The 27516-nt window shown below is 43.2% G+C and overlaps 1 protein-coding gene across 1 annotated transcript in view; it reads left to right on the top strand.

Moving 5' to 3' along the window:
* Window positions 1-27516, top strand: part of sh3pxd2aa (SH3 and PX domains 2Aa) — a 507011-nt gene that overhangs the window by 142404 nt on the left and 337091 nt on the right. The window contains exon 4 of the mRNA XM_078564963.1: window positions 13722-13798. Within this exon, the coding sequence (XP_078421089.1) occupies window positions 13722-13798 (77 nt within the window). The remainder of the gene's footprint in view (window positions 1-13721; window positions 13799-27516) is intronic.

Raw genomic sequence — 27516 nt, 5'->3', positions numbered from 1 at the left:
CTTTAGCTTTGTCATGGACTGACCCATTCACTAGTCATTCAAGGTCATATTCATTCTAGTTTTTTTTATTGTAGGCACTTTTAAAATTTATATCTGCAACTTGGCCAAGCCTGGGTAATCCCATGATGCAATCTGATATGCCTGTTCAGATGTTAAAGCTCAGTCTGTTTATCTGTTCAGGTGAATATAAAAGTATCATACGCCATAGACATGAGGAAAACCTTCTTATGGAATGCATAATTTAGATTTAGAATGCACTACCCGTTGGGTGGTGGATACAGGTTCAATAGTAGCTTTCGGTAAGGGATTAGATAAAAAACTTGAAAGGGAAATAATTGCAGGGATATAAGGAAATAGTGGAGCAGTAGGACTAACTGAATTGTTCTTTGAAAGAGCCAGCACGCACCTTGTTGTGCTGAATGGCTTACTTTTGTACTGTACTAATTTGAGTCTAAGAGCTGGGGAGCTATACAAGAGTGCAAGTTCTTTAAAATGGTGTATTTTTTTCCAGTTTCCCAAAAGAAAGTGTCTAATCAGTGCTACACAGAAAAATGGCACTTAAGAATCCTGGGCAAGGTACAAACTCACTCCCATTTAGGTGGTGGGCATTTGCTTATTTATTTCGTCAGAATAAACCTTTGTCAATAAATGGGAATGAGTGATTGAATGTGGCACTGGACATTCTGTAGCTGCAGGATATGGGACATTATAGTGACTCTGTCAATGTAAGTTCATTCACAAATACTCAGCCAAGCTGATTATTCTGTAAAAATAGCCTGACTTGTAGAACTTTTTTTTTATTCCTTAACAATTTCTGAACTTGAAGTCAATGGAGGATGACAGGAGGAAGGAAACATTAATGGTGGGAAGTAGCAGGCGAGCCTTGCTGAGCTGAAATGTTAAGAATGGATTTGTGAGAGCCAGTACCTCCTCAGGAAATGAACTGGGAAGAGGTGGGGAGTATTGAGTGAGAAGCCATGAAAATGAATTGAGAGGCCGGGACACTGCATTACCTCCATTTCCTGGTGAAGTGCTGAGCTTGGCTTTTTCTCAGAAGGCGGATTCCAAGTGACAGAAAAAATATTACTATAGCTACAGGGTGGAAACGTTAACCATTTGTTCCAATAAACCTTCAAAAAAATTGCTGGTTCTGTTTTTTTAAAAAAAAATCACTATCGTTACCCTTTAATGTCCTTTAAGATAACCTAAGTTTGGAATTTGTGCTAGGATAATGTCAAACCCATGGGTGTTGTTAAAATAAGACTTGTGTTTCTGTAGCATCTGTGCATCTCTTACATCTCATTATAAACAATAAATTACTTGAAATGTAGTGACTGATATGAAGGCAAGTAACAGTAATGAGATCTATTCTGAATAATCTTGGATAAGGGAGAAATATTAGCGAAAGCATTTGGGGGAATTTCTTCCTTTTGAGAATGTTCCATCAACCTGCAGGTTGGTACTTGCAATGATGCAGCATTCCTTCAAAACTGAACTAGAATGGTATTTTGTGCTAAAATCTTGGAATGGGCCATGAACACACAACCTTCTTATCCAAAGATGCGTTGCTACCAACGGAGTTATACTGACAACTTTATGCATGTAGTTTTCAACTGTTTCTAAGTGGCAGTACGTGTAGTGAGTCATTTCATTGAAAAACAATGAGTTATTGATCATGTTGTAGTTCTTATTGTTTATCGTCAGTCAAGGACTAGCAGGTGTTTAATTTACTTTTTCCCAGTGGCTGTAACTGGCTTTCTTCTGTGACTGGAAAATATGGTAACCTGGTGGAGCAGTGTGCCTGGTCTACACAGGGCTTTGTTGAGAGTTGTGATGGACAGTACTTCAGTTTTTGACTTCCACTGGTAAGACACCCATGTTGGGTGTGTGGGGAACATTTCAAAAAGTACTTTAGAACTGCACGATTAACTGAAAACCGATAAAAGAACTTGTTCATTGCCTTCAGCTGGAGATAAAGCATGATCGCTTGTGAAATGTAAGAACTATAGTTACAGGAAAGGAATTGAAATCACTCTGGCACAGGCTGAAATGAATTTAATATGTTGCACTGGGCAGCAGCTGCATGTTTCTTACTGGAGCGCAGCCTAAGACCATAAGACGTAGGAGCAGAAGTAAGCCATTCGGCCCATCGAATCTGCTCCGCCATTCAGTGAGATCATGGCTGATCTGATAATCCTCAACTCCACTTTCCTGCCTTTCCCCCATAATCCTTGATTCCCTTACTGATTAAAAATCTGTCTATCTCAACCTTGAATATACTTAACGACCCAGCTTCTACAGCTCTCTGCTGTAGAATTCCACAGATTGACTGCCCTCTGAGAGAAGAAATTCCTCCTCATCTTGGGTTTTAAATGGGTGAACCCTTACTCTGAGATTATGCCCTCTGGTCCTAGACTCTCCCACAAGGGGAAACAACCTCTCAGCATCTACCCTGTCAAGCCCCCTAAGAATCTTAAATGTTTCAATAAGGTTGCCCATCATTCTTCTAAATTCCAATAAGTACAGGCCCAATCTACTCAACCTCTCCTCATAAGAAAATCCCTCCATAGCTGGGATCAACCGAGTGAACCTTCTCTGGACTGTCTCCAATACCAGTATACCTTTCCTTAGATAAGGGGACCAAAATTGTTCACCATATTCTAGGTGTGGTCTAACTAGTGCCTTGTATAATTTTAGCAAGACTTCTGTATTTTTCTACTCCATTCCCTTTGAAATGAAGACCAACATTCTATTTGCCTTGCCTATTACCTGCTGAACTTGTATGCTAGCTTTTTGGGATTCATGCACAAGGACTCCAAATCCCTCTGTGCTGCAGCCTTCTGCAGTCTTTCTCCATTTAAATGATATTCAGCTCCTCTATTCTTCTTGCCAAAGTGCATAACCTCACATTTTCCCACATTATATTCTATCTGCCAAGTTTTTGCCCACCCACTTAACCTGTCTATATCCCTCTGTAGACTCCTTGTGTCATCCTCACCACTTGCCTTCCCACCTATTTTTGTGTCATCCGCAAACTTGGCGATAGAACATTCACTTCCCTCATCCAAGTCATTAATATATACATTGTAAACAATTGTGGCCCCAGGACTGATCCCTGTGGCACTCCACTAGTTACAGGTTGCCATCCTGAAAATGCTCCCTTTATCCCAACTCTGTCTTCTATTCACAGAATCACAGAATCTCACAGTGTAGAAGAGGCCCTGCGGCCCATCGAGTCTGCACCAACACGTGAGAAACACCTGACTTACCTACTTAATCCCATTCACCAGCACTTAGCCCATAGCCTTGAATGTTATGACGTGCCAAGTGCTCATCCAGGTACTTTTTAAAGGATGTGAGGCAACCCGCCTCCACCACCCTCCCAGGCAGCACATTCCAGACCATCACCACCCCCTGGCAAAAAAGTTTTTCCTCACATCCCCTCCTAAACCTCCGGCCCCTCACCTTGAACTTGTGTTAGCTAATTAGTTAGCCAATCCTCTACCATTCTAATATACTACCCCAACACCATGGGCTCTCATCTTATTAAGTAGCCTGACGTGCGGTACCTTATCGAACACCTTTTGGAAATCCAAATATATTATGTCTACTGGTTCCCCTTTATCTATCCTGCTTGTTACCTCCTCAAAGAATTCTAATAAATTTGTTAGGCATGATTTTCCCTTCATGAAGCCATTCTGACTCTGCTTGATTAGATTATGCATTTCTAAATGCTCTGCTATTACATCCTTTATAATAGACTCCGACATTTTCCCAATGACAGATGTTAACTGGCCTATAGTTACCTGTTTTTTGTCTCCCTCCCTTTTTGAATAAGTGTTTTACATTGACCGTTCTCCAGTCCTCCGGGACTTTTCCAGAATCTAAATTTAGGCCTTGCCTAAATCCAAGGATAGAATATAAAAGCAAAATACTGTGGATGCTGGAAATCTGAAATAAAAGCAAAAAATGCTGGAAATACTCAGCAGATGAGGCAGCATTTGTGAAGAGACATAGATAATGTTTCAGGTCGTGATGATAGGGATAGAATAATTGGCTCAAATCATGATTTGTCAAACATGAATTCCCTTTCATAAAACCATGTTGACTGCCTAATCACATGATTTTCCAAGTGCTTTGTTAACAGATCCTTAAAAATAGGTTCTAGCTGTTCCCCTACTACTACATTTCTATACTCTGATTTTATTGTTTGCTCTGAATAGAGTGAGAATCCACATTGGCCCAAATATATAATCATGAGGGTTCCATCTGGTGCCATCTGTCTGTGTTTAACTTGACAAAATCTTTCATTTATGAAAAACCTTCAATTTAGAAAAACATCTCAAAGCATTTCAAGAAGGGGATATTAGGAGGGATAACCAAAAGATTGGTGAAAGAAGTGGGTTGTATAGAAGGCGTTCAAGGGGGAAGAGGAATGTGAAGGGGTTTAGGGCATGAGTTCCAGAGTGGGAACCTAGGCAACTAAAGCAGCTGAAAGCTATTAATGGTAGGGAGGAGACCTGAGTGATTGAAGAGCTCAGTATAAGGGTGGGGCTATGAAAGGATTATAACACGGGAGAGAATTTTAAACTTGTGTTTGGGGACTGGGTGCCAATGTAAGTCGGAAAGGGCAGGGACAATGAGCATGCAGGTAGAACATGTACAAGACAGTTTCCAATGGGCTGACGTTAATAGAGGGTAGATGATGAGAAGCTGGTCAAGAAACTATTGAAATAAGTGGAGCCTGGAGGTAACAATGGCATGGATATGGATTTCGGTGGTCGATGGTCTAAGGCAGGTTGGATGTGGAAGCAGATAGTTTTTGTGTTAGGTAAGATATGGAATCTAAAATTCAGCTCATGGTCAAATAGGATGCTGAGGTTGTGAACAATCTGGTTCAGCCTGAGGCAAAGGAAGGAAAAGGAGTTTGTGGAAAGGGTGCAGAGTTGGTGGTGGCTGAACACAATGGCTTCAGCTTTCCTAATGTTTTGGTGGAATAAATTTGTTTCATTCAAGACTGGGTAGTGCCGCATTTTGCTCCATCAGCATTGTTTGCTTATGCCTCTGTGATGCATTTTGGGATGTTTTTCTACAATAAATGCACTATATAAATACGTTATCCTTGTTAAGTTCTTTGGAACATTAGTGAGAATGAGAAACAATTAATCTCAGACAAATTTAAATCGCTCATCACTCAGTATTAACCTGTCTTTTCCTGATTTGAACATAAAACACTTTATAGATATCATCTGCCTCACTTACTGCTCTATTATAGACTCCTGCATTTGCAGCTTTTTGTCACTCCACCTGATCTAATTTTAAGGTACTTAGCCACTCTTCTTCCCTTTCCCTTTTTGTCCCTTTAGCACAATCTGCACCATGTAAATTTACCCCTCTACCCCAGTCTATATCAGTGAACCAAGTCTCTGATTCTTTTTGCTTTTGTCTCTGATTCTTGTTGTTTCCTTCCCTAGTACAGAGCTCCAGGTCACTCACTTTCTTCTGCAGGCTTCTGGCTGTTTGAGTCAAATGCTCCCCTGTCTGCCAGAGTGGTCCTCTAGATTAATCATCTCATAGTTTGCTGGAGTGATACTGCTCAACTTCACTTTTGGGCACTGGCTTTTCTGTCCTTGATATCTCATGGATTCAACAATTGGTTGCCAGCATTTTAAATACTGTTTTTCTCCCTCCCCTGGGTTGCCACCCTCTGCCATAAGTATCAATAGAAGATACCTGATGGTTGTCCAGTGTTTGACATGGATGTTCAGTGTTACAGATGCTTTACTAGAGTGATAAATATCCTCACCACACTGCGACCTCACAATACTCATTGGTTTTTGGTATTGCTATAGCAATAAGAACTGTATTTAAATGGTAGCATAATAATTATGTTGGTTGGAGGTCTTGTGGCACAGTGGATAGCATCTCTGCCTCTGAGTCAGAGGCTCTGGGTTTGAGTCCCACCCCAGGATTTGATGGCTAAGGAAAGTATGTTTAAAATGTGATCAAACAGGTTGATTATCAACCTGCAAATCCTTTCAACACGTGTCAATGGTCAGTCATGTGATGGAAAGAAAGTTGAAGCCTCTACTATCACTATCCATAGCTCCAGACTACAACATGTATGCAAAAGTGCATTTTGCCACAGCAACTCGGACTCTGAGTGAACTAATGCACCACCGCAGCATGATAATTATTACTGGATTAGTAATCCAGCAGCCTGAACTAATGATATAGAGACTTGAGTTCAAATCTTACCACACAAGATGGGAAATTTAAATTCAGTTAATCAAATATATCTGCAATAATCATCAGCAATAGCAACCAGGAAACTGCCAGATTGCCATAAAAACCTACCTGGTTTACTAATGTACCTTTCAAACAAAGTCCCTGACTCCTCCACCATCCAGCAGAGGCTAAGGAATAGTGATATACAATTAGAGGAAATGGCAGTGGGAGTCCTCAATATTGACCCTGGAATCCCACCAAACATGGGCCAGGAAACCTCTTGCTAATTACTACCGACCACCCACTGTCAGCTGATGAATCAGCACTTCTCCATGTTCAACACTGCTTGAGAGAAGCACTGAAGACAGCAAGGGCACAGAATGTATCCTGGGTGAGGAACCTCAATGTCCATCACCAAGAGTGGCTTGACAGCATGACTACTGACTGAACTGAATGAGTCCTCAAGGACTTAGCTGCCAGACTTGCCCTGCAAGAGAACCAAGATGAGGGGAAAACTTACTTGTCCTCATCCTCATCAAACTACCTGTTGCAGATGTATCTGTTTGTGACTATTAATAGGAGTGACCAGTGCACAGTCCTTGTGGAGATGAAGTCCTATCTACACACTGAAGACACACTCCGTTGCTTGGCACTATTGAAATGCTAAATGGGATAGATTCAGAACAGATGTAGTAAACAGTCGCTTGGTATTATAGGACTAGGGTATTGTTGAAAAAAAGAGACATGCACTCTTCAAGGCAGATGCAAGAATGCCAAATTTCAAAGGAAGCAACAATTTATATTCATGAGAAAAAGGTGCTGATTGGTTCTCAAATCAACGCTGATCAAAGCATTGCCATAGAGAATGCAACAAGGAACTATCGTCCCACAATCTTTTGCTAATTCAGAAAAGGCACAATGCCTGGACATGTTCCTTCTGCCTGCAGAGGACAGGTCTCTGCATATGAATATATGTAACTTCTAGCAAGTATAATTAAGCCACATTGTGAGCCTGAATGAATTTTAAGTTGCTTGTTCGTGTAATTCTTAGCACACATGGGATTGTTCAGCAAGTGCTGTACAATTGCAGAATCACACCTAATATTAGACACTGTGTACTGAGTTTTGCAAGCCTGGGTTGGTTGAGTACGGTCAGTATTCTGCCTATTGAGAACAGCTGAAGGAACATGCTGTTTGATATGGTCCATCATTCGGTGGGACAGCCTACATGCCTGGCATTGCACTAGCACTGAAATTTCATGTATCACATTACTCATTTGTGTGGTAGGCAGAACGTCTTTATAGTTTAACGGCAGTATCCAGTTAGTAGAAAATGCCACTTGTGTTGCTTAGCATCAGTGTGAAACACTGTTGCTCAGGGTAATTTGAGGTAGACTGAGCACTTCTAATGTCTGAAAGTGGTGGACTTAGGCCCACTCATGAGTATGCACAATACACAGCGAGCATGCATAATACAGAGTAAGCAATGATCTGATCGGGGTAGCCATTACCTGCAGGATAGCTTTGACACGCCCTATTTTGGCATCAAGCTTGCACAGTGAGCAAATGGCTTAGATCCTTTTTACAAGATTTTCGATAAGGCAAGCCATTGAAGCTAGCCATTTCATGCTGCTTTTATGCAGTAGCAACATGAGTGGTATTTTTCACTAACACGATACTGCCGTTGAGCCAAGAAGACGTTCTGCCTAGCACACAAATAAGCAACGTGATGTATGAATTTCAGTGCCAGAGTGATGCCAAGAACGTAAGCTGTACATCCCAATGATTGGCGGATCATATCAAACAACATGTCCCTTCAGCTGTTCACAACAGATAGAGTACTGACCATACTCAACCAGCTGTGCTTGCAAAGCTCAGAACGTAGCATTTAACGTTAAATGTGATTCCACGATTGGACAGTACTTGTTGAACAATCCCGAGTGTACTAAGAATTACAGTAACAACCAATTTAAGGTTGTCTGAGCTCCAATTTGATTCATTTACACTGGCTAGAAGTTACACATATTCATATGCAGGGACCTGTCCTCTGCAGGCAAAAGGAACATGTCCCCAGACATTGAGCCCTTTATTTGAGTTAAACAAAAGCTTGAGGGACAATAGTTCGTTGGTACATTCTCCATGACAATACCTGAACCAATCAGAACAGCCTACCAGTAAATTGTTGCTCCCTTTGAAATTTAGCATTCTTGCGTCTGTCCTGATGAGTGCAAGACAAAAAGCTTTGACAGCATGTCTCTTTTTTTTCAGCAATACAGTATAGTAGTTCAAAACTGGGTGTCCATGAGCCACTGTGGGCCATCGGCAGCAGAAGATCCCACCACAATCTGTAACCTTGAGGTCTGGCATATCCACCCCCTACCAACCCATGTTCAGTGCAGAATGTAGAAGAGTATGCTGGGAGCAGCACAGGGCTCGTTGCTAACTATCTATGAGTTGCCAATCTGGTGACGCTACAGCATAGGATTAGATGTATGCTAAACAGCAGAAGTAACATACCATAGTCAGAATTAAGCTTTGCAGATTTGCCACATCCAGTCCTTAATGCTGGTGGGAAATCAGAGAATTACAGGAGGACGCGGCTCCATGGAGATCCCCTTAGTGATGGCAGAGCCCAGCATGTGAGTTTTTTTAATTCCTTCATGGGATGTGGACGTCTCAGGCGAGGCGAGCTTATTGCCTTTGAGCTGAGTAGCTTGCTTCAGAGGGCATTTAAGAGTCAGCCGCATTGTGGGTCTGGAGTCACATGTAGGTCAAACTGGGTAAGAATGGCAGATTTCCTTCTCTGAAGGGCATTAGTGAACCAAATGGTTTTTACGACAATCAATCATAGTTTCACAGACTAGCTTTGTATTCCAGATTTTTAAAAAATTAATTGAGTTCAGATTCCATCAGCTGCCATGGTGGGATTCGAACCCGTGTCCCCAGGGCATTAGCCTAGGCCTTTGGATTACTCGTCCAGTGACTCTACGCCACCGTCTCCCCATAGTGCAAGAGATGAGGCTGAAGTGTTTGGAACCATCTTCAGCCAGAAGTGCAAAGAGGCTGATCCATCTCGGCCCAAGTTCCTCATCATCATGGCTGCAAGGCTTCAGTTAATTTGATTCACTCAACATGTGATATCAAGAAATGGCTGAGTGCAATAGACACAGCAAAGACTGAATGCCCCAACGACATTGGAGCTATAGCATGGAAGATTTGTGTTTCAGATCTAGCCACACCTCTAGCCAAGCTGTTTAAATGCACCTACAACACTGGCACCCACCTGATAAAATGGAAAATTTGGCTGGTATGTCCTGTTCACAAAAAGCAGGACAAATCCAATTTCTGGACCCCAATCAATGCAGCCTTGTTCCAAACATGGCTGAAAGAGCTGAATTCCTGAGTTGAGGTGAGAGTGACTGCCACCTTAAAGAATCAATCTCTCCATCACTGGTGCACAGTGACAGCAGTCTATAACATCTACAAGAGGCGTTGCAGCAACACGTCCAGTCTTCTTCGACAGCATCTTCCGAACCCACAACCTACACCACCTAGAAGAACAAGGAGAGCAGATGTGTAGGCCCACCACCATCTGCAAGTTCCCCTTCAAGTCACACACCATCCTGACTTGTAAATATATTGTCGCTGGGTCAAAACCTTGGAACTTCCTACGTAACGGCCCTGTGGATGCACCTTCACTGTTCAGACTACAAGGTTGAAGCAGATGGCTAATCACCACTTTCTCCAGGGCAATTAGAGATGGTCAATAAATTTTGGCCTTGCCAGCGGTGTCTACATCCTATGAATTAAAATAAAAATTATATGCCCATAAAGAAAAAAAAGCTTCATCTGCACTTATTCATCCAAAGTAACAATTAGACTGTATTCAAATATCCTGACTGTACAGATGCCTGTGGTTTCTCAGATTCTTCCAGCCTCTCTCAGTTCCTTATACACTCCACATTCTCTGCTATGGATGGGGGAGGGGGCAATTGGTTTATTTTCAACTGTGTTCTGAAATGTTCCCTTGGTTAGTTTTCAAACCCTGTGGTTCTCCACAGATTACTTCAATATTCTGAAGGTGGTGACTCAACACGTCACAACAGAATGCTCTATTTTTGAATTCCACAAAGTTCCTTTAATCTAACAGTTCTGTTTGTAGAGTTTGAACTTGTGTTCAAATCGGGCTAGTTGACCTAAATTAATGGCCCAGATCTTCCGGTCTCCGGATTGACAGAGACCAAATTTTTAAAATATTCATTCATGGGATGTGGGCGTTGCTGGCTGGGCCAGCATTTATTGCCCATCCCTAATTGCCCTTGAGAAGGTGGTGGTGGGCTGCCTTTTTGAACCGCTGCAGTCCATGTGGTGTAAGTACACCCACAGTGCTGTTAGGGAGGGAGTTACAGGACTTTGACCCAGCAACACTGAAGGAACGGCGATGTATTTCCAAGTCAGGATAGTGAGTGGCTTGAAGGGGAACTTCCTGGTGGTGGTGTTCCCATCTATCTGCTGCCCTTGTCCTTCTAGATGGTAATGGTTGTGGGTTTGGAAGGTGCTGTCTAAGGAGCCTTGGTGAGTTCCTGCAGTAGATGGTACATGCTGCTGTCACTTTGCATTAGTGGTGGAGGAAGTGAATGCTTGTGGATGAGGTGTCAATAATGCGGGCTGCTTTGTCCTGGATGGTGTTGAGCTTCTTTAGTGTTGTGGGAGCCACACTCCCCCCGCCCTGCCCCCAAAGATGTACTACAAGACCCCTTGGAAGGCCCAATGCACTGACTCCATGGGAATTGTCTGGGAAGCTTGAACTTCTGATGGGCAATTCTCCTGCTCTCAGGAACCCTCCAAAAAAAAACTCTCCAACTCTGAGTTAGAATCGGGCTTTTCAGATGGATCCAACTTACGTACCTGAATTGTTACCCAGGAAGCTTTTCAAAGAAACTTTGGGGACATTTAAACTCTTAGCAGAATACAGCAGCTAGTGCCGTAAAAAGGGGATGTGGCTCCTGCACAGATTCCCTTTGCTGATGTCTCCAAGGTTTCCTGTGTGGAGTGATTTTGGAAGAATCCTCCATCGAAAGGTTGCCCAGAAAAATCGGAGGATGGTAAGTGGGTATTCTTCTTCCTGATCAGGGTCAGAAAAGGGGTTCTGACCCTAATTGGAAGATTTGGACCAAAACCTCCTGTCAATCACAACTAGGTTACTTTCATAAACCCTTTTTTAATTCATGTAGTTTTTCTGTACTTGTTTTAGTGCTAACTTTGTGATGAGTCAGAATATTATTGATTTCTTACAGCATGTTGTCTGAAGCTGTCTTGATTTAAAGTTAGGGCAATTTTGAGAACTTGTTCTAATGAATTCCCTGTGTAGTTTTCATTCCCTCTAAATCACTGAAGTACTTTTGCATTTCTTGGTATAATCTCACAGTAATAACTTGTTTTACAAACAGTATTGAGGAGCCTCAGGGTCATGGCTTGTTTCTTCATAGTGATGCAATGGGCCTTTCTTGCCTACTTAGTTAGTGACTGTCTCTTTGCTGGTTTATTTTGGTATAATTACAGTAACCTAGATTAAAAGTTGAACAAGTTTACAATACTGGAAATATTCCATGATTGTTACTCAATTGTGAGTGCGTTTTGTACTGGGTCATCTTTGAATATTTTCCATATTCTTTTGTAGCCTGTCATTTGATACCATGAATGTGTTACACACAATGACAATGTTTGGTGGAATTGAGGGATTGCTTTACAATTCAGGAATTAGCCAAGGTGCAGTCAGTTAATGTACCAGAATATTTTTTCCTAAACATTTACAATGCAGCAAGTTGCAAGCCTCAATTTATCGAGTTTTGATTTCCAGCCAGAAGTTGACTATAGGGTAATATTCAAAAGCCCCAAGTTGCAATTACAGCATGGCTTCTGGAAATTTGAACTCAATTGATTTGTTGATATAAAACTGTAGACCAACATCTTTTTTTGTTGTCTGTGGGCACTCAGCAAAGAATCAGTTAACACTTCTGTGTCTTTTGCATCCTGCTTCTGAGAAAGTTTTACCGGATCCATGGGGTACACATGCCTCACACCATTATTTCCTTGTATTTGTTCAACAGTAACATATAAATTGTATTTGTTCATGTTGGACTTCATTGGACATCAGTCAACCTATTTGTAACACTGTCTTTGTAAAATCTTAGCTGCATCTTCTGACTCTATAACTTTCTTCTCTCATACTGAGACTGTGATCACAGGTCATTTATATATCCAGGAATCGAAATGTTTCAACAAAGGTCTTTTGGATCCCACTTAACACTTCACTTCATTTTAACCTAGCTCCTTTTATCACTACTCTCTGCTTTTTCCCTTTGACCAGTTACTAATCTACCTTCCTAACCTAGCTTTAATTGAGTATTGCTGAAAAAAAACATTTTGTCAAAGCTTTTTGTCTTGCACTCATCAGGACACTCGCAAGAACACCAATGTCAAGGGAAGCAACAACTTTATACTGTATGAGAAGAGAGTGCTGATTGTTTAGTAAGTGGACTCTGGTAGAGGCGTTGCCAGGGAGAATGCACTAGTTAATGGTGACTGACAGTTAACTGCCAAGCATTGTTCGAAATTTAAACCAGGCAGCTTGACTCTGATTGGTTAAGTCATTGCCCTGAGGAATAAACCAGTGAATGGCTATCACTTATTTTGTTTAGTGTTGTTGCTTCCCCTGACATTGGTGTTCTTGTGATTGTCCTGATGAGTGCAACTCAAAGTTTCGACAAATTGTCTTTTTTCAGCAATACTCATTCGGTACTACCAAATGACCATTTGTCCACCTTAAATTAGCGATGGCCATAGATTGTAGAGCAATCGGTCTTGTACTTTTATCAAAGCCCTTTTAAAAGTCGTATGATCTGGCTTTCCTCTCTCTGGGGTATTTTGCCCTCAAAACTTGTACGTTTGGTCAGGCAAGATCTATCTCCTTTAGAAGCCTTGTTTTTCTTTTATCAGGTTATTGTCATATAGGTCTTCTCTCATGTTGTTTTTTGACTGTTGACACCATTAATTTGATAAATTCAGGCTTATAAGTGCATAGTTGCCAGGTAAGGCTATGTTCTAGCTTATTAGAAACAGAGTTGGTGGATGGAAGTCCCACTCTGACCCAATTAAGGCTGCCCCAGCATAATATCACTGAGGGACAGCTGGATTTCTGATTGGCAAGGTGCCAAATGACTTTTAGTTTGGGGCAGGGGCGAGGGCAGGTAATCTGCACCCCCCCATAAAATCCACCTCTAAGCTACAGGGTTTGAAAACTTGGTTTTAATTATTGTGGTCAAAATATTGGTTTAAAATTTGCAGGAATCTGTATTTTCCACATCACATCATTACGTATTTGTTTTACTGGATTTTGAGCAATTCAAGTACTGTGGTTCCAGGCCTTTGCCGATGGTTGGTTGTTGAGTTTATTAGTTGACATAATAGTCATTCATTTGCTTTGGTTTCAGGCAAAATCCTATTCAGAAGAAGTCATGTCAGGGATGTGGCCATGAAGAGACTGAAGCCCATTGATGAATATTGCAGGGTAAGCATCCAATGAAAGCAGGCACTTCGCAAGTTTCATACTGTTAAAGCACTTTTACTTTTGGATATTGGGTTAGTGGTGCCATCCTCAATCCTGAGGAACTGCCTCAGAAAAGAAGTGATGCCAAACTGTCCTTTGGGTCACCCCAGGATTTGCATACATCTGCTGCACATGCATCCTTCGAATCACATTGGAACCAATTTAGAGCCCGTCATCTACACATGCAGAATCAGCTGCTCTATCAGGGCAATGGCATAGTAGAGGCCATGAGTTGAATTTTCTCCTCCTGATGCTGAGTGAATCCACGTCAGGATGCCCAAAGTGTAGGCATGTGGGGCCGCAATTTTAAAGTTACTTGCCAATTCCCAACAGACACCACATTCCCCAGGGCGGGAAATGTGGCACTCCTATAAAGTGACATTGGTGTCACCATTTAAATGCCTGTTGCAAATCTGATGTCCCTGACACTGACCGGTACTTTTTCAAGGTGGGTGGGTTTCCTGAAAGTTGTGGGAAGTCAATTTGTTAATCTTGGAGGACGCCTGCTGTGGAGTCAGGAATCCTTGGACAGGTAAGTTTAAAAGCTCTTGCCAACCTTAAATATCATAACGTAATGATGTATGATAAGTTAAAGTTAAAAAGTCAGTGATTGATCATAGGACTCTGTCCTTAAAGGGTAAATGACTATTAAATTGACCAGCATTGTGCAAGTCTTCACATGCATTAGAGTACTTTATCCAATGAATATAGTCCTCTTTTGCCTTTAGCAGTTTTGAATATCATATTTAAATGGGTCATCTGGACACTGTTTGAGTATTACAATGATTTAAAGTGCAGAGGCTTCTTCGGATTTAGGAAAAAGCTGACAGTTGCAAGTCTACCTTGACACTCCATTGAGCCTTTGAACAGATCAGATGGCTGGACATTTGGTAAGGCAACTTCGAAGAATTCATTGTATTGAGTTCTGTGGGCTCTGTTCATTCATTTTTTTTTTCTTAATTCTTTCATGGGATGTGGGCGGCGTTGGCAAGGCCACCATCTGTTGTTCATCCCTAATTGCCTTTGAACTGACCTTGCTAGGTCATTTCAGAGGGCAGTTAAGAGTCAATCACATTGCTGTGGGTTTGGAGTCACATGTAGGCCAGACCAGATAAGGATGACAGATTTCCTTCCCTAAAGGACATTAGTGAACCAGATGGGATTTTACGACAATTGATAATTTCATGGGCATCTTTACTGAGACCAGCTTTATATTCCAGATTCATAAATTGAATTCAAATTCCACCAGCTGCCATGATGGGATTTCGATCCATGCCCCCAGAACATTAGCCTGGGTCTCAATGCCACCATCTCCCTCAGCTGTTTAATGTAATCTCATATGAATGCATGGCTGAGCTCCAGGTGCCACTAATGGATCTAACTTAGCAGGGGCCGTTGACACAACTGTGGAGAGGACTGTGTGCTTTGTTAGCTTTATGAGCATATAATAGGATTTAATGTTTTGAAGGGGCTTTTGATTAGCTTTGTTTATTTTGACAGATTAATGAGCACTTCAGACAAGAAAGTATTTTACAGGGATGAGAAATTTCTACCGTTTGGTAATATTCCGACTTTTGGAAAACCAAATTCTACTATTTTAATTTTTTTTCAGTCTCCCACCTGGCCCAGAGGAGCTGTCACTCAGCTCCTCTCTCTTGAATTCGCCAGCATTCTGACAGACTTTCTGTGCTTGGGAGATGCAGAGGCTATGCCCCCAATAGCTTCTGCTCCCATGCGAAGCCTCCAGAGCACTTTCCTCCTGAATCATCGGTGTGGTGCCACCTCCACTACAGGAGTCGATGCTGCCAGACTGGGATGAGAGTGGGGCCTGGACTGGGGTGGAAATTGAGAGTGGGTTCATGGGGAGGGTGGAGACTGAGAGTAGAAAACGTAACAAATGAACAAGTAGGAAGAAGGAATGAAAAGCATGAATCACAAGTTCAAAGATACTAATTAAAATGATGGCAATAAATTTTTAAAAATTTAAATGTTGGCCAATTTGTTGTACGTATATTTCAAAACTCTTTGTCACCATCTTGAAGTCTGAGTTAAAAAATATAGCAGTGGAAGTATTGCAGGCAATGTCAGGGTATATTCCATTGAAAGGGAAAGATCGGACAAATAAATCCAGAGGGAGATAGAGGTGAAGATGAAAAGGAAGAAGTGCATGTACGACAGATGTCATTTAGAAAATAAAATGGGGAATCAGGTTGAATATAAAAGGACCAGACGGGAAGTGAAAAAGCTAATAAGAGAAGCAAGGGGAGAGCATGAAAAGAGACTGGCAGCTAATGTGAAAGGGAGTCAGTCCCGAGGTCTTCTATAAGCATATAAACAATAATAGGGTGGTAAAAGAAAGAGTAGGGCTGATTAGGGATAAAAAAGGTGACTTGCACATGGAAGCAGGAGAAATAGAGGTATTAAACTAGTATTTTGCCCCTGACTTTACAAAGGAAGAAGATGCTACCCAGGCTGAGGTGAGAGGAGATAACTGGTGCATGAGAAGAATTTATAATCAAGGAGGAGGTGTTAGAAAAGCTATCTTTTCTTAGACTCATAGATGTTTACAGCACAGAAGGAAGCCATTCGGCCCATCATGTTCGCGCCGGTCAACAAAGATCTGACTACACTAATCATTCCAGCGCTTGGCCCATATCCCTGGAGGTTATGGCAACACAAGTGAATATCTAAATACTCCTTAAAGTCACGAGAGTTTCTGACTCAACCACCTTTTCAGGCAGTGAGTTCCAGTTTCCCGCCACTGAGTGAAAAAGTTTCTCCTCGACTCCCCTTTTAGCCTTCTACCTCTTACCTTAAATCTATTCCCCCTGATTATTGACCCCTTTACTAATGGAAAAAGTGCCTTCCTATCCACCCTATCTATGCCCCTCATAATCTTATACACCTCTATCAGGTCCCCTCTCAACCTTCATTGCTCCAAGGAAAACTACCACAGCCTATTCAATCTTTCCTCATAGCTCAGGCCCTCTAGCCCAGGCCACAGAAGTGCCTGCCTACACCCCTCATTGACGAACTCCCTACCACTATTGCCCTTCCACACTTATTCTCCCGCCCACAGCAGCTGGGCCATCACAGTGCCATGGCCTTTGCTCTGGTTGGCTTCCACAGAGGAACTGTCACTCTCACCGTTTTCCATTGCCGTAAAACGGTTTGCGAGCAAGATGCACTCGGGGGGGATTCCCTCACTACCTGCCTGGTCCCCTCCTTCTGTCTGGCGGGTACCCATTTCCTCTCTGCTTGCACTTCCTTAAGCTGCAGAACTCTGAAGAAGAGTCAAAACATTAACTCTTGTTTTTTTTCTCTACAGATGCTGTTAGACCTGCTGAGTTTTTCCAGCATTTTCTGTTTTTGTTCCTCCTCTCGCACTCTCTTCTAGGTGCTGCTGACTGCCTGTCCCAGGGTTCTCCTCTCGCACTCTCCTCTAGGTGCTGCTGACTGCCTGTCCCAGGGTTCTCCTCTCGCACTCTCCTCTAGGTGCTGCTGACAGGTGTACGTGCAAGAGAGGGCTCTGATGAATCCATGTCTGCCTCCTGGGGAGCGAACTGTGGTATGAGAGAATGATGAGAATGACTGAGGGCAGAGCGAGTTAGTAGGGTGGGAGGGTGAGGGTTCGATGGTGTCAGTAGAAGGGACGGCGTGGTGGTTGGTGGGGACTCGGACGCAGACACCCTGGGGGTGGGAAGGAGGAAGTCAGGGAGGTTAATGTGGTTGGGGTAGGATTTTCGGGGAGGAAGGGAACGTGCACGTTAATCAGGACATCGCTGAAAGAAAAGGCTTGAAGGCTGATAGGTCACAGAGGGGAGGTGGAAGGTGATGCTGGGGGAGGTCAAAGGTGATGGGGGAAAGGAAATGGGTGACTGGGAGAGGGGAAAGGATGGGAGAGTGAAAGAAAAGCTGTATTACCACTATGCTGGCTAAATCGAAAGTGAAATGAGAGTCATGGTGGGTGAGATCAGGTGCTGTATGGGAGATGGGAGTGTGATCAGTGAGTGGGCAAAGATGCAGGTCAGCTCAGATGGTCAACTGAAAGCGAACCCCAGCAGGCAGCATTGAAAATGCTCAGGACATTGAGATGAGTGTGATACGGGAAGGATCCACGTGCGTAGGAGAATGCTTGCATGAGGCTCCAAAAGACCCTGTCTCTCACACACACGTGCACACTTCTCCCTCCAGAATAACTTGTTGGCTGGCTGTAGTTGCCGGCTTTATCTTTGCACCCCTTTTTTAAACAATGGTGTGACATTCGCAATTCTCCAGCCCTCTGGCACCATCTGTGTCTAAGGAAGACTGGGAAATTCTCACCAGTGCCTCTGAAATTTCCACTCTCGCCTCCCTCAGTATTCCTGAATGCATCTCATCCAGTCCTGGTACCTTATCAATTTTAAATAAAGATAGCCTTTCTAACATCTCCTCCTTCTCAATTGTAAATTCCTCAAGAGTACTAGTTACCTTCTCTCTCACCTCAGCCTGAGTAGCATCATCTTCCTTTGTAAAGACAGATGCAAAGTACTCGTTTAATACCTTTGCTACTTCTCCTGCCTCCACATACAAATCTCCTTTTTTATCTCTAATCGGCCCTACGCTTTCTTTTACCACCCTTTTATTATTTATATGCTTATAGAAGACCTTGGGATTCCCTTTAATGTTAGCTGCCAGTCTCTTTTCATGCACCCGCTTTGCTTTTCTTATTAGTTTTTTCACTTCCCCTCTGGTCCTTCTATATTCAGCCTGATTCTCCATTGTATTTTCTACCAGACATCTGTCATACATGTACTTCTTCCTCTTCATCTTCAATCGCTCTCGTCATCCAGGCTGTTCTAGATTTATTAGTCCTACCTTTCTCCCTTCAAGGGAATATACCTTGACATTGCATGCAATACTGTCTCTTTGAAGGTGGCCCATTGTTCCGTCTTTTCCGCCAACATTTGATTCCAACTCACTCGACTCAAATGTATTCTCAACCCATTGAAGTTGGCTTTCCCCCAATTAATTATCCCTGTTCTGGATTGGTCCTTGTCCTTCTCCATGGCCAACCTAAACTTATGATACATTGGTCACTGTCCCCTAAATGCTCTCCCACTGTTATTTGATCCACTTGGGCAACTCATTCCCCAGAACCAGGTCTAATAGTGCCTGCCCTCTTGTTGGACTGGAAACCTACTGCTGCAGAAAATTATCTGGAACACACTCCACGACATATCGCCCTTCTTGTCCCTTTGCACTATTCCTATCCCAGTCTATATTTGGATAATTGAAGTCCCTCATTATAATTACTGTATAATTCTTGCACCTCTCTGTAATTTCTTTGCAAATTTGTTTCTCTACTTCCCTTCTGCTATGCTACACCAATCAACGATGTTACACCTTTTTCATTCCTTCTAGCCAGAGAGATTCTGTCTTTGACCCCTCTGGAACATCCTCGCTCTCCAGTATCATAATGCCATATTTAATCAATACTGCCACTGCCTCCCCTTTTCATCCTTCCCTGTCTCTCCTGAATACTTTGCATCCAGGAATATTTAACACTCAGTCCTGCCCTTCTTTGAGCCAGGTCTCTGTTATAGCAATAATATCATAGTTCCATTTGTTAACCTGTGCCTGTAGTTCACCAATCTTATTAGCCATACTCTGTGCATTCACACACATGCACATTAATCGTTTAACTTTAACTTTCCCCCTTGCTCTGACCCCATGTTTAATAACTTTACTGTAGCCTACTCTAGTTCTATCAACCTCTCCAGAAAATCTATTTACCTTGATACTACTGTCGGATATATCCTCCTTATCAGTTGATGCTTCTCTACTTCCCACTGCCAGTTTTTCTCCTCTCGTCTCTGTTGGACTGGAAACATACTGCTGCAGAAAATTATCTTGAACACACTACAGGACATATCGCCCTTCTTGTCCCTTTGCACTATTCCTATCCCAGTCTATATTTGGATTATTGAAGTCACCCATTATAATTACTGTATAATTCTTGCAACTCTCTGTAATTTCTTTGCATTTCCCCTCAGGTTTCCATCCCCCTGCTAATCTAGTTTAAATCCTCCCCAACAGCACTAGTAAACGTCCCTGTGAGGATATTAGTTCCAATCCTGTTAAGGTGTAAGCCATTCTTCTTGTTCAGGTCCTACCTGCCCCAGAACTGATTCCAATGCCTCAGAAATCTAAAGCCCCCCCCCCCCCCCCCCTCTTACTCCATTTCTCAATCCACCTGTTCAACTGCTCAATCTTCCTATTCTTATGCTCACTAGCACTTGGCACTGGGAGTAATTCTGAGATTACTGCTCTTGATGTCATGCTTCTCAATGACCTTCTTAACTCCCTAAAACCTGCTTTCAGGACCTCATCCCTTTTCCTATGCCTATGTCATTGGCCCCAATGCAGACCATGATCTCTATCTGTTCGCCCTCCCCCAAAAGAATGTCCTGCAGCCGCTCTGTGACATTCTTGCCCCTGGTACCAGGGAGGCAACATACCATCCTGGAGTCACATCTACAGCTGCAGAAACGTGAGTCTGCTCCCCGAACCGTGGAATCCCCTACCACTATAGCACTTCCACTCTTCCTCCTCCCCTCCTGTGCAGCTGAGCCACCTGTGGCGCCACGAACTTGGCTCTTGCTACAGTCCTCTGAGGAATCGTCTCGCTCACCAGTATCCAAAATGGAAAAGGGGTTGGAGGGTGAGATAGCCTCGGGATTCCTGCACTATCTGCCTGTTTCTCCCAGATATTCTGGCGGTCACCCATTCCGTCTCGGCCTGTACTTCTTAGCTGCAATGTGACCACCTCACTAAGCATGCTATCCACATAATCCTCAGCCTTGTGGATGCGGATGTACCATGGTGACTCCAGCCCCAGCTCAAATTCTTCAACTGGGAGCTCAAGTTTCTTCAGCTGGTGATTTCCTGTAGAAGTAGTCATCGAGGGGACTTTGTGCCAGCACGACTTCCCCGCATCCTGCAAAATGCACATTCCACATGACCAAGCTGCGCTGACATACCTTTAACTTTATATAAAGCATTTACTTACCTGTCACTCACCAATCGTCTCCTCCTCTCCCTCTTGCGTTCTTTATGAAGTCTCGCTAATGTCCCCCTCGTGCTCTGTATGAGGTCTTGCTGTTCTCTCCCTCTTGTGCTTTGTATGAAGTGTATAATGTCGTAAAATGTGAGGCTATCCACTTTAGTAGGAGGAACAGATATGCAGAGTATTTCATAAACGAAAGGAGATTAGAAAGTGGAGATGTACAAAGGGACCTGGGTGTCCTCATCAGCGAGTCACTGAAAGCGGACATGCAGGTGCAGCAGGTAATTGGGAAGGCTAATGGTATGTTGACCTTTATCGCAAGAGGATTTGAGTACAAGAGTAGTGAAGTGTTGGTTCAATTGTATACCTTGGTTAGAATGCACCTGGAGTACTGTGTACAGTTTTGGTCCCCTTACCTTAGGAAGGATATTATTGCCATAGAGGGAGCGCAATGAAGGTTCACCAGACTTGTTCCCAGGATGGTGGGATTGTCCTATGAAGAGGGATTGGGGAAACTGGGCCTGTATTCTTTAGAGTTTCGAAGAATGAGAAGTCATAGAGGTCCACAGCATAGAAAAAGGCCCTTCGGCCGATCGAGTCTGTGCCAGTCAAACAATCACCTGACTATTCTAATCCAGTTTTCCAGCATTAGGCCCATAGCCTTGTATGCCATGGCATCGCAAGTGCACATCCAAATACTTCTTAAATGTTATGAGGGTTTGTGCCTCTACCACCCTTTCAGGCAGTGAGTACCAGATTCCCACTGCCCTCTGGGTGAAAAAATTCTTCCTCATTGCCCCTTACCTTAAATCTATGCCCCCTAGTTAATGATCCCTCCACCAAGGGGAAAAGTTCCTTCCTGTCTACCTATCTATGCCCCTCATAATTTTATACACTTAAATCATGTCCCCCCTCAATCTCCCCTGCTCCAGGGAAAATAACCCCAGTCTATCCAATATCTCTTCATAACTAAAACTCTCCAGGCCAGGCAACATCCTGGAGAAGAATTTTCCCCCCATTGAGGTGGGGGAGGGAGCTCAGGAGCGGGCATATGTGGGCGTGCCTCCGATCGGTGCCCTCAATTGGGGGCGCACCGCCATTTTATGTGGGCGGACCAATTAAGGCCCGCCCAGTGTGACGTCCACCAGGAAGTGCTATGTGCTACCTGTGCGGGCGGGGCGGGGATTCCCTAAGCCGAGAGTGCACTCTTTCACATATGCGCGCGAAAAAGCGCACTCATCTCCTGAGGCTAAGTGCTGCCTTAGGGAGATTGGCGCCAAATTCAAAAAAGTGAAACATAGAAAAATATAATTTCCCTAACATGTCCCCTCATGTGACACTGTCACACGAGTTGAGACATGTCCATCACTTTTAAATTAAACTTTTGTTAAATTTTAAAAAACCTACATGAAACATCATCCCACCCATGGATGAGGTTTCATGCTTTTCCTGAAGCCCGCCAGGGCTCCCGGCCTGCCCGCCAACCTTAAGGTTGATTTGGCTGCGCCCCCGCCGACCTGAAAATTGAAATGACGCGGGGTGACGTCAGGAGTTCCGCCCGACATCATCCTACATCGGTGAGTGGGTCACACCTCCCGCTTGCCAAACTCAATATCCTGCCCCTGGCAAATCTCCTTTGCGCACTCTCTAGTGCAATCACATCCTCCCTATAATGCGGATTCCAGAACTGCATGCAACACTCTAGCTGTGGCCTAACCAGCATTTTATACAGTTCCAGGATAACCTTCCTGCTCTTATATTCTATGCCTTGGCTAATAAAGGCAAGTATCCCATATGCCTTCTTCACCACCTTATCTACCTGTCCCGCTACCTTAAGGGACTGGTGGACATGCACATCAAGGTCCCTCTGATCCTCGGTACTTCCCAGGATCCTATCATTCATCATGTATTCCTGTGCCTTGTTTGTCCTGCCCAAGTGCATCACCTCACACTTATCCGGATTAAATTCCATTTGCCACTGATCAGCCCATCTGACCAGCCCGTCTATATCCTCCTGTAATTTAAGGCTATCCTCCTCACTATTTACCGCCCCACCAATTTTCGTTTCATCTGCAAACCTACTGATCAACCCTCCTACCTTCAAGTCTAAATCGTTTATATATACCACAAACAGCAAGGGATCCAACATCAATCCCTGCGGAACCCCACTGGACACAGGCATCCAGTCACAAAAACACCCCTCAACCATCACCCTCTGCTTCCTGCCACTCGGCCAATTCTGGACCCAATTTGCCAAATTGCCTTGGATCCCATGGGCTCTTACCTTCATTATCAGTCTCCCATGCAGGACCTTATCAAAAGCCTTGCTGAAGTCCAAGTAGACTACTCAAATGCATTGCCCTCATCGAGACAGCTGGTCACCTCTTTGAAAGGCTCAATCAAATTGGTCAGTCATGACCTCCCCTTTACAAAACCATGCTGACTGTCCTTCATTAATCCTTGCCTCTCCAAGTATAGGTTAATTCTGTCCTTCAGAATTGCTTCCAATAGTTTCTCCACCACTGAGGTTAGACTGACTGGCCTGTAGTTCCCTGGTTTATCCCTTCCTCCCTTCTTGAATAACAGTACCATATTGGCTGTCCTCCAGTCCTCTGGCACCTCCACTGTGGACAGAGAAGTATTGAAAATTATTGCCAGCACCCCTGCTAATCCCCTCCCTTGCCTTACTCAACAGCTTGGCATACATTTCATCCGGGCCTGGAGATTTATCTACTTTTAAGCCTTCCAGACCACTTAGAACCTCCTCCCTTTCTATGCTAATTTCTTTAATTATATCACAGTCCTTCTGCCTGATTTCCATACCCACATCGTCCCTCTCACTTGTGAACACAGACACAAAGTATTCATTTAGAACCCTACCTACGTCTTCCGGCTCCACACATAAATTACAACTACGGTCCTTAATGGGTCCTACTCTTTCCCTAGTTATCCTCTTACTGTTAATGCACTTGTAAAATAACTTTGGATTTTCCTTTATTTTACCTGCCAATGTTTTTTCATGCCCCCTTTTAGCTCTCCTAATTTCCTTACACATTCTATACTCCTCTAAGGTTTCTGCTGTTTTGAGGCCTTGGTACCTGCCTTAAGCCTCCCTTTTTCTCTTTATCAAACCCTGTATATTCCTCGACATCCATCTCATTGATCTCATTGAAACCTACAAACTACATAAAGGGGTAGATAGGGCAGATGCAGGCAAGATGTTTTCCCTGTTTGGGGATCCTAGAACCAGGGGACACAAATCCAAAATAAGGGGAAGCCACTTGGGACCGAGATGAGGAGAATTTTTTTACTTGAAGGGTTGTGAATCTTTGGAATTCTCTAACCCAGAGGGCTTTGGAAACAGAGATTGACAAATTTCTAAATACCAATGATAGAGATATGCGGATAGTCTGGGAAAAAGGCATTGAGGTGGATGATCAGCATGATCATATTGAATGGTGGAACAGGCTTGATGGGCTGAATAGCCTACTGCTCCTCTGTTCCTATTGGCAAATTGGATTTAAAAATTGGATTATGGATAGAAAACAGCAAGTCATAGTAAATGGTTATTTTTCAGACTGGAGGATGGTAGACTGTGATTTCCCCAAGGGTCACTGCCATGCCCACAGCATTTTTGCTATATATGAATGATTTGATATTGGAAAACAGAGTAAAATTTCAAAATTTGCTGATGATACCAAACTCAGAGGAGTGGCCATCAGTGAGGATGATGCTCATTGACTGTAACGGGACATAGATAGGTTTGCAGAATGGGCAGACAAGTGGCAACATTTTAATGCAGAGGAATGTGAGATAATGCATTTTGGCAGAAGGGATAGGGAGAGGCAATATTGACTTATTGATACAGATTTTAAAAAGTGTTCAGGGACATAGGGACCTGGGGGTTCATGTGCATAGATTGTTGAAGGTGGCAGAACACTTTGAGCATGTAGTTAACAAAGCACATGGAATCTTGGGCTTACTACATAAGGGAGTTAGGTACAAAAACACAGAAGTTATGCTGAACCTTTATAAAGCTCTGGTTAAGCCACAACTAGAGTATGGGATTAGGTGAAGTTCTTTTGCAGAAAGCCTCCTTCTGCACTGTAAAGAGAAAAAAAACTGGAACTTGTTATTCTCTTTGCTGCACCAAGCTGGCAGTATAATATTGCTAACATGCATTAGAAGGCAACATTGCAAAATTAAAGAAAATTCAAACACAATTACTGTGCCAATCTTTCTGACATCAGAACATTTCTTCCCCACCATTTCCAAGTTCAGGACCTAAGTAGGGGTGGCAGCCTCTACTACTAGCTGTTACAGCAAGTGTTTGATGAGGCCCTGGAGCAGCAGCATTCACCCACCAGCAGGAATGCTGCCACTTCTGGCCTTTCTTTGGCAGCTTGCAGGTAGTCTGACCTTTCCTTAGCTTCTTGCTTTGTGATTGCTACTCCAGGTTTCACCATGTTAAGAGATTTAATTGGACCAACAATGTGACTTTCAAGAATAGGGCAGAAGCTGCGATGTGTGACACTTAGTGACTCTATAAAAGCCCCCATCTATAAGGCTCAAGTTAATAACATGATGAAGTACTCCCCATTCATCAGGATAGATACAATAGCAACAGTACTGAAGAAGGTTGACACTATCCTGAACAATTCATTAAACTGATGCCCATGCAGTGATCAACCCCTCCACCACTGCAGCACATACTGCATCTGCCCACTTTGATTTCATATCCGTTGTTAGAATTATATCTCTCAAGACTGAAGTTTCCTTTTACAAAATGGAAGGATTTGGCATGAACTGGACATGTGGATGCTAACCTGAGATTTTTTTTAAAAGGAGGCCATAAGTTCACTTTGGAACTGTCAACAAGCAGGCCTCTTCCAAGAAATCACCTGACCTTTATGGTACTTGAGAAGGAGTTGTTTGTTTGTATTGAACTGCAAAGACTTTAATGAAATGCTGGGTGACAAAAAGGCAATCACATAGGAGAGAGGAAAAAACTTAATTGTGAACCTGCATGTTTTTTTGGAAGGCAGTCTTGTTGGAGAACCAGCTGAGAAAAAAAGCTACCTTGACTGGCTCCCTCTCGCTACCTTGCCTAAATTTGAGTGGCTATCAACTTGTAGCCAGAGAATCCTCATTCGAGTGTAACTGGCCTGCATTTGGACCTGCAAAGCTGGACTAATTGGTGAGAACTTCCAGACATCCACCAGGACCAGTGGCCTGTCTTCACAGGAGGGAACTCCAGGTCAACAGTGTTGAGACCCTGCAGACTTTATTTTATAATGCCCATCCTCCAAAAGCCATCCCTGCAGAGAGACTGTATATGTTTGGCTGTGTGTGCTGGGGGAATTGTTTCGGAAGCGATAGATAGTTATACTTCCCGATTAAAATTGCATGTGAACCGGTACTTGCAACTTGTTAAAAGAAGTTTTGTTTTAAAATAAATTAATCATTCTGATTTTTGATAGAAGCCTGGTCAGAGTCTCTTTTCTTCTGGGTACCAGAAGTATAGGTAAACAATTCGTCATTTTGGTGAGAAAATTAAACACCTAAATCAATAGTATGGCCTGCGGAGTAGTGGGGCTTGATAATTTGCGCACTCCTCCCATCCCGATCGTAACACTGTTGGCTAGCAAAAATCTAGTTGATTTCACATTAAAATTATTAATGATAATTAGCACCTACTGCTTTTCGTGGGAGAGTTCTACACTTCTAACATCCTTTGCATGTAGAAACGTTTCCTAATTTCTCTGCTGAATATTGGATGCTTGAAGTAAATTTCCCAGCTTTCTTTGACAGCTCTTCTCAGCCCTGTGGTCATAAAAGCATGGTGAGAGACAAGAGAAGCAATGTCATGGGAGCTCCGTCACCCCCAAACCCTCTCCACCCTTGGAATTTCTGCCTATAATCATTGTGAGGGCATCATCAACGGGACTATTAGTGGTTCAAGGAAAAGGCCAGCCATGATTTTCTCTGAGTAACTCAAGATGGGCAGTAAATCTTGTACATCGTTCACACTCTACTTCTTTTTGTTTTTGGGATGAGAAAGAGAAGCCAGGCAGGCTGAGTGTGCCCACTCTACAGTGCCTCTTATATGGACGCTGTGGTGCGTGCAATTGCTGTGATGTTCAGATGCTGTGAACCCATTATGGTGCCATAGTTTTGTATACTTCCTGGGGCCTAATACTTTCCTGTGCTCAGTTTCTTCAGAGCTAGATTCCAAAGCACTTTACGAACATATGAACAAGGAGCAGGAGTAGGCCATTTGGCCTCTCGAGCCTGCTCCACCATTCAATAAGACCATGGCTGATCTGAAAGTAGCCTCAAATCTGCATCCTGCCTACCCCCAATAGCCTATCACCCCCTTGCTTACCAAGAATCTATCCACCACTGTCTTAAAAATATTCAAAGACTCTGCTTCCACCACCTTTTCAGGAAGAGAGTTCCAAAAACGCAGAACCCTCAGAAAAAATTTCGCCTCATCTCCGTTTTAAATGAGCGACCATTTTTAGAGTGACCTCTTTCTGCCAGTATCTATGGATGCTCTGTGCTCAGTAAGTAAGCATCAGCTGCACAACAGATTTTTGAAGTTCAGGACAGAGGTAGAAAAGCTCTGGGA

Source organism: Cetorhinus maximus, chromosome 20 (genome assembly GCF_964194155.1).
Source record: "Cetorhinus maximus chromosome 20, sCetMax3.hap1.1, whole genome shotgun sequence".
Taxonomy (NCBI): domain Eukaryota; kingdom Metazoa; phylum Chordata; class Chondrichthyes; order Lamniformes; family Cetorhinidae; genus Cetorhinus; species Cetorhinus maximus.
The sequence above is the reverse complement of the archived record's forward strand: the minus strand, read 5'-3'. Positions and strand labels throughout refer to the sequence as shown.